The sequence below is a fragment of the Diceros bicornis genome, chromosome 16 (genome assembly GCF_020826845.1).
Source record: "Diceros bicornis minor isolate mBicDic1 chromosome 16, mDicBic1.mat.cur, whole genome shotgun sequence".
Taxonomy (NCBI): domain Eukaryota; kingdom Metazoa; phylum Chordata; class Mammalia; order Perissodactyla; family Rhinocerotidae; genus Diceros; species Diceros bicornis.
Genome location: NC_080755.1, coordinates 19,426,126 through 19,437,890, shown reverse-complemented (window position 1 = coordinate 19,437,890; position 11,765 = coordinate 19,426,126). Strand labels below are relative to the sequence as shown.

The 11,765-nt window shown below is 37.3% G+C and overlaps 1 protein-coding gene across 1 annotated transcript in view; it reads right to left on the bottom strand.

Moving 5' to 3' along the window:
* Nucleotides 1-2,200: 2,200 nt before the first annotated feature.
* The window catches only part of TTC39C (tetratricopeptide repeat domain 39C), a 103,505-nt gene continuing 93,940 nt past the window's right edge, over nt 2,201-11,765 (bottom strand). The window contains exons 10-14 of the mRNA XM_058556904.1: nt 10,693-10,816; nt 6,003-6,100; nt 4,794-4,898; nt 3,427-3,465; nt 2,201-2,593 (exon numbers count right to left, since the gene is read on the bottom strand). Of these exons, the coding sequence (XP_058412887.1) occupies nt 2,504-2,593; nt 3,427-3,465; nt 4,794-4,898; nt 6,003-6,100; nt 10,693-10,816 (456 nt within the window). The 3' untranslated portion in view covers nt 2,201-2,503. The remainder of the gene's footprint in view (nt 2,594-3,426; nt 3,466-4,793; nt 4,899-6,002; nt 6,101-10,692; nt 10,817-11,765) is intronic.

The window sequence follows — 11,765 nt, the reverse complement described above, 5'->3', positions numbered from 1 at the left end:
ATATTTGACACTTAATAAATTATAAGATCTATTTGAGAGCCTCCAAAATAGGAAAGGGGAAGGAGGGAGTGATATGAACATAAAAAAGCACACATAGATGCAAATAATTCTGCTTATATGATTATTTTCTTCATCAGCGAGCGGTAAAGAGCAATTTACACCAAACTAAATTTCCAGGCAGATGACAGTAGTTTACAGGTTGGATAAGTCACAGCATAGAGGCCAGATAACTATTAGGAATTACTCAACTCAAAACTGTACTCAGATTTCAGTCAATCTAATGGTACAGTGTACTCACACTGTGGTTTTGTTATTTTAAGAGTCTTTAGAATCATCGTCAACCCCTTCTCCATGCTCTACCACCACGTTAACACAGATAAACCCTCAGGGGCTACCCTGCAACCAAAGCTAGCAGGGACTTTATAAACAGACCTATTCTTTGACTATTAAAGAAAACCTACTGGACGGTGTTGTAAAGTTGTCTATTCAGTTAAGTGAACTGAACACACACTTATTTGAAATCCTGAATTTTTCTGGAGAAATAAAAATAATTTTTTAAAGCAGTTAATGCAAGAACAATTTTTTTAAAAAAATTCTCAAGTACAGGGCTTTATGTAATCTTTGAATACTAATAGTTCGAACAATATTTGAACTGAAGATTAAAGTAAGTGTAAACTCTGAAGTAAGAACTTCATGATTCAGAATGTTCCACAATCATAACTGAGAAGTTTGCCACATATATTATAGTTAAGAAGACAACAAAATGGCAAGAGCCATGTTTTAAAGATTCATAACGTTCTTCTCTTCACCCTTGATAAAACCAGGTATCCAATATTTTTAGACACCAATTTTTCTCTTTAGAAAGTATCTACTCGGCTTCTGGATCTACTCATTCACTGAATGTAGGATAGCAATCTCTTCTCTCTGGCTAGTATCTAAAATCCACGCAGGATTCACACCAGAAAGAAAATCAATATGAATAAACACTTTGGAAGTGAGGAAACATGAAGAGAGTTTAGCTAAAGTCAGTGAGGAGTAATCATTTCTTTCAAAGAAATTATCATTCCCTCAAAACCAGATTAAGTAGATTAAAGCTGCCAACATTCTAGCTGCTCCTCCCACGTTTTATTTTGAAAATAAACATTAAAGTATTAATGTTGCATAAGATCATGCTTCAGCTAAAAGGATATATAAATAAATGACACCCCAAGATGAAAGTCTTTAGCTCAAAATAAATTAAAAAAAAAAAATCTAACCTTAAGATTGAGCCAAGTTAGTCAAACAATTATGGCAGAAATTCTTAAATGACTGAGGTATTTAGATTCTTCAAAACCACAGGTGTGCAGTACAGGAAAAAGAGGTGAATTAAATGACAACAAAAATTAGCAACAAAGGATTAAAAACAACTTGGAACTCCTTTTATAATATTAAATAACCTGAGCTAACGGGAAAATGATTAAATCCTGGCAACAGATAGCCCAGCTAATCCTCACCAGCAAATATTTTGAGGTCAAAAAACCTATGTTCATTCAAGAATAACTTTTTCAAGTCATTTGTTAAAAGATTTCCAAAACTTGGTAATTAGACAATCTATCACAAAGAAAGGGAAACTCCTAAAATGTAGGTATTATTTATCTAGTCTATAGACTAGGCTTTCTAATAAATTATCAAAACAGTTATACTTTTGGTTGTAAAACTATCTTCTATTTGCTTCTACTTGGTTGGCTTTCAAAGGAAAAAAGTATTCGTCACGTTGTAGTGACAAATTTTGCAGACAATCTGGAGATAAATATTTTTGATGACACAACTTCCACTGAAGAGAATGTGTTTTTTAATAAAGAAAACATGGAATTCTGGGTTATTAACATATATTTTTTACAATAAAAGAATATTCGGTCCGTGGTCGGGAGATCTGCACTCTATTCATTGCTCCACTGATAACAGGAATACTTAATTGGGATAAGTCAATTAGCCTTTTTGTGCCTGAGTTTCACTGTCTGGACAATGGGGATAAGAATATCTGTGCTACATTATTCACAGGAATAGTCTGAGGATAAAGTAAAACGCTAGAAAGCACTTTTATTTTTTCAAAACACAATATAAATGCTATGTCATGATATTGTTAATAATTTTACAGGTACCTCTTAGTGTTTCTCAGTCAGACGTGTGCTTAAGATAGGCGTTCCTACAAGATCACAGGTTGAATATTTAGTTTGATTTTATTTTAAAAATAATAAATCACAAAACTAAAATGTTTGAACAAGGTCACTTAACCCTCTCCCCAGGTAGTTAGTTATTATTACTATTAACATCAGTATTATTACTTTTTAGCTATATGTTTAAAAGAGGAGATCTTTAATATGTCAGCCTAACTGGGAAAATGTGTCCCTGGCACAGGTGGTTTTCAGAAGAAAAGCCGATCTTCATAAGAGCTGTGTCCTCTGCTTTTATTTTAAAGTGCAGAACCTGGGTGGGGAGGGACAGAGCGGGAACTCCGAGTCTGTCACTGAGGAACCAATTCCTTCAGGGAGGCCAGAGCGGCATGGATGCGGACATGCAGTCTGTTTTCGAAGTCATAGCCAGAGAAATCCTCCTGAAAGACCAAAGGAAGATATTTATGGACTCTATTAGCTAAGCTTTCTGAAATACTGCAGTATATACCATGCTAAGTTTTGTACTTCCCAAAGTAAAATCCCTCACACTCCTACTAAAGGCTTCACATCCAATTGATTTTCTTATTCTCCAAACCTCAAACTTTGTGTTCATTATTTTTTTTTTATTTTTTTGAGGAAGATTGGCCCTGCGCTAACATCTGTTGCCAATCTTCCTCTTTTTCTTTTTTCTCCCCAAAGTCCCAGTACATAGTTGTGTATCATAGTTGCAGAGTTGTAGCTCTTCTATGTGGGACACTGCCTCAGCATGGCTGGATGAGCGGTGAGTAGGTCCACGCCCAGGACCCAACCAAGTGAACCCCTGGCTGCAGAGGCGGAATGCTCGAACCTAACGCTACGCCACTGGGTTGGCTCCGTGTGTTCATTTTTAAAATGTCAACTGAGTGTCATTACTGCTGTCTTTGGAAAATTTTCCTCACGTTATTCCTGAAATGGCAGTCTTAAAGTAGTGCTTAATGTAAGCTGCTGTGAGAAATTCTTAATTCAAGAATGTAGTTATGAAATCAAAAGTTACCTTCCCACTCAAACGAGAAGAGTTTTTATAAAGCAGGATAAGCAATTTCATAGGCGTTTCTTACGATATTGGTAATTTCACTTAAAAATCAAGTGCTCACTGATTCCATTAGTTATCACTTTTCCTTTCCGGAAATATCAGTCAGAACCATCATTTCACAAAATTTCTTGAATTCTGACTCAAGTACACTAGAAAGGCTAAGAAGGGCCACTGCAAAGAGGTAGAGTCAAGTATTTTTACCTTTGCTTGAAGAAGTAGAGTTCTGCCTCTTGCTACCGTCTATGAACGTAAGAAAAACATATTATCTCAATCTCTCTATGTATATACTCAAGTAGAAAATGTTACAATAGGAGGACATGTTAATTAAAACAATTCACAGTGGACATACAGGTGAGTCAACCGCTCATTCAAGTATAATGACTCAATTTTTCTTTAATATAATGATATTTAGAAGTTTACATCAAGGCATTACTTGATAAATAATTTTTCATACTCTTCACTATTATTCTACAAAGGATAACAACTTAAAAAAGTTATGATAGTTTAGGTTAAGATCTTACTAAACAACCTAAAATTGATAATAATTAAAAGGTTTATCCGAAGTCAGTAAGCTGTATCTCCTTTTGAAGGCATTGCTGATTGAGGACATCAGCTTCATTTTTCAAGAAATAGACCAGTCTTGTTATATTTTATGTATATATTTTAAGGCTGCATTAAGAGCAAAAATTTCCTTAAAATAAAGAACATAGTATTAGGAGTTCCTACCAAAATTGCCTTTTCTATTTTGGTAAAATTAGAATTTCAAATGAAAAGAGTTACCAATTAAAAGGCTATCTTTTGCAAGATAGGCTACATATTTAATGGTTAGATTAGAATCATATTTCTGTGGATTTAGCTCAACTTTTAGGAAGTTCACATATTTGAAAGCTGAGTTGAACTTACTAAAAATGAGAATTTTTATAAAGCCAATATTATGTAATTAAGCTTCTAAAAGAAGGCACCAAGCAAATCCCGCACTAATGAAATCCTATTAAAAAAAACACACACACACAAAACTGCCCCCATTGTACTTAAATATACATCTTAATAGTAACTGTCAATTTAAATTTATATGGTATTACAAAATTTTAAAAGTAATCATACACATCATCCTTATTTATTCTTGCTACAGTCTTTATTAAATTGGCAAGGTGGGTATTTTTATCCTGTTTTACATATTAGGAAGAAGGTATGTGGTTAGGTAACTTAACCAGTACCATAAACTAAAGTAAATGGCAGAGCTACAATCACAATGTACTTCTCTGTTCTTCTGAACAAACCACACTACATCATACCATACCATTCTAAAAAAAGGCAATGATTTTCCCTCAACTGCATTTTTGTACAAAAAGTTACTTTATAATTCTAATTCCAGAGAAGAAATCACCTTCTTAAACACAGGAAGACAGGATTAGTAGCTTCTTGGACTCGTCCTCCGTGAAATTAAGGAAAACAAAACAAAAAAACACTATGTTCAATTAATTTATTTTAAATGAAGGATGCTTTGTGCCTGCTCATTGCATATTTTTCTTGATGAACATTATTTAAGAAAATATATAAGATCTTACCTCTGGTTTGTCTAATAGAAGACAGCCAAGTTCATAGCAAGCATATGGCTGAACATATAAGTTATTCTGACGACACAGCTCATCTTTAACGGCTCGGTGAAAGTACTGAAAGTAATACAAGTATTATTGGAGTTGATTCATTTCCCTACTTAGGCTCATTTTCCTACTTAAGTCTCATCACATCTTCAGGAGGCAGGAAGAGGGACTGATTTCTGTAGTCTATATCCGATTTTCTTTTCTTTTTTGCATCTTTATTCCTTCCCGTCCATCCTCAACTGTTATCTTAGAAGTCCTTTACATTCTTGTCTAGAGAGCTGCCACCGGAATATGCATCAGTCAATTCAACGTGTGCCACTTATTTTTCCAGCTGACACACTACTGATTTTATTGCTGACAACATCTTCAACTGCAGCTCAAAGTCTGAACATTCCATTTTATCATTTAAAGCAGAACGCAAGCACACAAGCCGCAAATCATCTCTTGACATGTGTCTTGACTGTATCTTGCTGATACTTAAGCATACGATCTAAAACAAGCTATTCAGAGCTCTGTAATAACTACTACAACCCCACACTGAAAAATCAATTTAAAATGATAATACCAGTGCATCAACACTGTAGGAATTAAAAGCCAAAGTCTCCTATTACTGTACATGAACTCTTTCAAAGAATAATCAGAGTAACCTCGGGATATACTTCAAAAAAACAACCAAACAAAAAACTTGGTTAGAAAAACCCCTTCAACTATATTTGAAAATAATGTATCATTCTTTCTCATATAATATGTACATAGAATATCCTAAGCAACAACTTTCTAGACCTCACCTCCAGTACTGCATCAGTAATCTGCAGTTGGAGAGAGAGAAAAGTGAACACACTCTGACACGCCTGATCAGTTTTGTATTTATCTAACTGTGAGGCTTCACTCTGCTCCTTGAAAATTGTCTGTGTCCTCATCTCCTCCTCCTCCAATTGAGACTGTCATCAGAAAAGAAGCCGTGTGTCCAGAAGTACTCTAAGAATCTGAAGTTACATTAAAAACCTCTAGCATCTGAGAAGATGACATGAATAAATAAAGTAGATAAAGGTCACATTGCGGTGGGAGGTCTGGTTTTGTTTACCGCTTGTTCATTTTTCTTGTTCACAAGCACATATGTAGGTTTTCACGGTTTATCTTCCTTAGCCATGACAACAACATTTAACAGTTTACCTGAACAGCGTCTTCTGAGTTTCCTAGACATTTGTGTATGGCACCAAGAAGCAAATACTTTAATCCAACGACAGATGAATCATCCACTGCATGGCAAGCTTAAAAAGAAGGGAAATAGCAGGAAGGAAATACATTCACTTAATTCCTTAAATATCATCAAGAGTTAAGAATTTCATTGTTTAGTGACATATTCAGTTCATGATTCTGCCCCCTGAAACTCAGAAGGTTCCTCATCCTCACCCATCGGTGAATATCCTTAGTCAAAGAAAGGCAAAGATATCAAACTTCACAGCGCCAAGACGACTCAGAAATGCACCGTATTGCTACTAAGTGAAAGAAGCCAATCTGAAAGATAGGGTATGATTCCAACTACATGACATTCTGCAAAAGACAAAACTACAGAGGCAGTAAAAAAGATCCATGATTGCCAGAGGCCTAGGTGGGAGGGAAGGATGAGCAGGTGGAGCTCAGAGGATTTTTCAGGGCAGTGAAACTATTCTGTATGATACTATCTGTAAGAGTGGATTCATGTCATTGTACATTTGTCAAACCCCAGAGAATGCACAAGACAGCATGAACTCTAATGTAAACTATGGACTTTGGGTGATGATGTGTCAGCGTTGGTTCATCAGTTGTAACAAATGTTACTGATGTAACAAATCCCACTGATGAGGGATGCTGATGGGTGGGGGGTGTGTGTGAGGGGTGAGGGGGTGTATGTGGAAACCTCTCTCTACTTTCTGCTCAATTTTTCTGTGAATCTAAAACTGTTCTAACAAACAAAGTCTATTAATATCATTTTAATTGCATCATATTAATTTCAAAAACCAGGCAACAGGCACCTTTACAAGTTTATATGAGGTACTGCACTAGTCACTGGGAGGGGATCAACCTGACCCCTCCACTTCAAGAAGCTGCTCTCTGCTGCAGAGGATGGGCACCCATGTTGGAGGATGCTATGGAAATTTTTCAGGGAAATGAAAAAGGCAGAAATTGGAAACGTAGTGGAGCTAATAGAAAAAGAAGTAATTATTTCTATGGACCAATAAACATACTGATATTTGATAAGATTTTATAAATAGATACATATGTATATAAACATACACATATATCAATGTATGTCTATGTATGTATGTACGTGTGTGTATATATTTACGTATGTAAATGCTCAAAGTTCCAGAACAAATAATTGGAAGCAACTGGAAGAGACGGGTAGAGCAGCAAGGAGATAAATGTGAAGAATAGAGTCTGAATCTTTAACGATGCTAAGGTAGCAGTGTTGAGGAAAGGGGGATGCAGTTCATTTACTCTCTCATTCATTCCATATTTATTGAGCACCTATCTGAAAGATAGGGTATGATTCCAACTATATGACATTCTGGAAAAGACAAAACTGTGCCAGGCAGATCTAGGTGCCTAGAATACAGCAGTGACAAAACAGAAAAAATCCCAGCCCTTAAGAAACTAACATTTTGTGGAGGAAACAGATAACACAAAGGACCAGTAGGCAAAATATGTATGTTAAAGAAGTGTAAATGCTAAGGGAAAAAATAAAGCCAGGAAGGGGAATGGGGGTTTGTATGTGTGTTGGGAATGTACAGTTTAAGCCTCAATGAAAAGCTGGCATTTGAGTAAAGACCTAAAGGAGATGAGAGAGGAAGCCATGTAGATGTCTGGGGGAAGAGCATTTGCAGGCAGAGAGAAGAGCAAGTGCAAAGGCACCAAGGCCAGCACACGCCTAGTGTGTTCAAGAACAGTAAGGAGGAGCGTGGCTGGAGCCTGGTGAGCGAGGGGGAAGAGCAGTGAGAGGCAAGGGCATTGCAGGCAGAGGGGCTGTACAGATGGTACTGGAGGCCACTGAACAGACTTGAGCTTTTACTTGAATGAGATGAGACCATAGAGGGTTCTGAGAAGCAAAATGTCATGATATCACTTAGGTTTTAATAGGATCACTCTGGCTGCTGTGCTGAGAATACACAGAAACATCTTTAAAACGTGGAGGAAGAAGGCAGTGGAGAGGGGAGGGTGGGTGGGGGGAGGGCTATGAATGAAACCACAAGACAAAGATACAAGAATCCAACTAGCTCTGCTGATGAAGGAGGTACAGATGGGGACTCCAATGAACTGAGTGCACAAAGCTACGTGGGCCCGACAGAAAGAGTTTAATAAATGCATCACTGTTACTCGCTATCGGTTTTTTCTGGAACTTAACTATTTCTCCACAAAAATCTTCAGCGTGCTCTAATGGTTGAATTGATTTGGATCATTACTGCTTACCGCTGGGCAATGATATAATCTAATTAATTGACCTCAAAACTGAGTTAACTTTTAACAAAGATATTAAAGAATTATCTTATGTTTACTCCAGAGCCTGCCTCCCCCTCCATGACCACATCTTTGTTGTTAGTTTATTTTGACACCCAGAAAGGAGTTAAGAGAATATTTAGTCACATTAAGTGATAATTTTTCCTGTGCCTGCCAATTACTGCCTCTTTCATATTTGCATTTGTGTTTTAATTATCTGTAAACAGGTGATCCTGCGCTTGTGCATTAAAAAGAATAAACTTGTTATTTTTCCTTTGAGTTAGACACTGGTAGATATTCTAGACTTGCATTCACAGCAAGGGATGGGTTTTAAATTTTGTTTACCCTTGTTAAATGAACACAGCAGGACTTGTGCATCCAAGAAAATTCTGTTCCCTTTTAAGGAGGCCCCTTAGGAGGGTTACGCACCTCCTCTAATTACAGGGCCTCTGCGCACAACCTCTTTTATTTATTTATTTATTTATTTAGTGAGGAAGATCAGCCCTGAGCTAACATCTGCCAATCCTCCTCTTTCTGCTGAAGAAGACTGGCCCTGGGCTAACATCCATGCCCATCTTCCTTCACTTTATATGGGACACCACCACAGCATGGCTTGCCAAGTGGTGCGTCAGTGCACGCCTGGGTTCCAAACCAGCGAACCCCGGGCCGCCGCAGCGGAGCGTGCGCACTTAACAGCTTGCGCCACCGGGCCGGCCCCACAACCTCTTTTAGAGTTGCTTCTAGAGTTGCGTTACCTTGACCTCTGGAATGTTAACATTGACAAAAGTTTTGACCTTTGAGGGCAGACCCTTTTTTTTTGAAATAAGCAAAAGGCATCTGCAGGGAAGTCTGATGATAAAAGTACATGATTCAATAGATAATGCTGTATTTAGTCAAAAACAAGTGTGACTGTAGAGAAATCTGACAAATTTTCTACAATGACTAACAAACTATTTTTGAATAAGTCCAAAATATTAATACTAAATTTCTCTTGAAAAAGGGCAGCATATATGTGAATAAGAACACATTTCCAAAGATAGTTACCTTCTATAAAACCATCTTTTTGGATGCACGTGTTCTCATTTTAACACAGCAGTCTCAGCTTGTAATCGTACTTCTAGCTGCATGATTTCAACACCTTCACGCTCCGGGAAGAGGAAGCGTGTGTGGAAGAGCTTACAGCTTTGCTACGCGGTGTGTTGGCCTCAGACCAGCAGCATCGACACTCACTCCTACGGGAGCTGGGCAAGCCACCTCACTGCTCCAAGTCTCGGTTTTTTCATTATAAAATGGGTATGACGATACATGTTGTCTCCTTTTCCTGCTTCCCTAGCTTGCAGTGTAGAGCAAACTACATAATTTGCAAGACTATGAAGTGTCATTCAAATGTCCACCATTAAACCTTTAGAAGAAATGTTACAGTCTTCCTTTAATAACCAATAAAGCTTTATTTTACTGAAAGATTTAGTTTATTCTCCTGTGAACTTTTCCTACAACCATTATGAGAATTACTTTAGGAAGGTGATATTACCATAATTTTATGGTTTTTTAAATATATGAATCAAAAATGTAGGCTTCTAATTACACTCCTAGGTATTTACTAAGAAATGAGCATATAACGTCCACACGAAGGACTAGCCCGCTTAGGTTGTACACTTGTGTTTATAGCAGCTTTACTCATGATAGCTAAAAACCCAGAAACAAATCAAATGTCCAGTAACAGGAGAATGAATAAACAACTGTGGAATAGGTATAGCCAAGCAATGGAGTACCACGCAGCAAGAAAAAGGAATGAACTGATGACACGGCTCCAACATGGGTCACTCTGACAGACGCTCGGCTGAACAAACGCAGCCAAGCACTAAAAATCCACACTGTCTGATTGCACTTATATGAAGTTCAAGGACAGGCAAAGTAATCCCTGGAGAGAGAAATCAGAACAGTGGTTGCCTTGGGGTGGGGACTAACAGGGAAGGCGCACAAGGGAAGTTTTAAGGGTGGTGGAAATGTTCTATTCTTGATTGTGGTGGTGGACGCCACGGTGTATCTATTTGTCAAAACTCACTGAACCATACACGTAATATCTGTGCATTTTAATGAACGTGAATCAAACCTAAATGAAACAAAGGACTTTCACTGGGAAAAATGTGTGCTTCCAGCAACCCCCGTGGCTAGAGAATTAATAATATCTACATGCAGTGCGTCACCATACACTGCAACAACGCTCGTCTGTACATCCCAGGACTTCCTACTCCCGTCACCTAAGAGACTGAATTTCTAATCTCCGCATCATTCATCCGAGAATGGCAGATGTGCACTCTCTGCATCAGATAACATTAATGAGAGACTGAAGGAACAAGTTGATGTGTACAGTTTCATTTTTCACCTTGACTCATCCTCTGGAGGTTGGGGAAGGAGCAGTTGGGAAGGGCTTTCCACAGGTACAGCACCTCGATGGACGCCAGCACGCAGAGCCCTATGGTCGGGGGCTGTTTCCGAAACCTCTCCGCCTGCAAGTGGTTAGAAGAATTAGGCTACATTTTTTGAAAACAAGGCTACATTTTTTTAAAACAAATTCAAATTTTAAAATACACTTGAGACATTTAAAAGTGCACAGTGCACAGTTTATATTCGACATGAACTGCCCCCTCCTACAAAGCTAAAAATGAAAATTTCTCTATTAAAAATTTTTGCTTTCCGATTTTTAATATATTCGTAGATATGCCTTTCATTCATTATTTAACTCACCTACCATCAAGATCCAGGGTATATTTTGAAAACTTGCAGATAAAACTAGATTCATTTCAGTTCAAATCAAAAGAATGTATAAAAGCTGGATGACTCAATGGGTTTATATAGAGGATGTAATACTAGATGACTTTTAGTTACGGTTTCATTGACTTTTTAATTTTTTACTCACTCCCAGTGTTCTCAGTAGCATTCCACATCACAATCTAGTTTACACTAAAACTAAATCATTAAATGTTCATTCAATAAAACTAAACTTTCATTTATAAAACTAAAATCATGGAAAATTCACGATATGACAAGTTGTTACATAATCCATGGTAATTCAGCTAAATTTTATTCTTAAAACTATAGAATAAATAGGGACATAGGCCCAGAACTGTAGGGACATTCTGCTGGTGAATGTGATACACACTTTTGTTTTTTATTAGGTCAAAATGTGACGTGTTCACGATATTGAGAACCAACAGTCTGTATCTCTTGCCTAGGTTCTGCCATTTGTATTCTTCTGAAACTAATTCTTTAGAAAGATGCTTTCCCTCTCCAGATATGCTCATTAGCTCTACAGGGTCTGTAGTGTCTCTACTTATTCAAAAAAAACAACAACTGCTTTAATTCTTTGCAGCAAAATAAGCACTTTCCATTCAGAGCAGCAGTATGACCATGGAATAAATTCTTTCCGCAGTGGTGAACTGCATTTGCACGACAAGT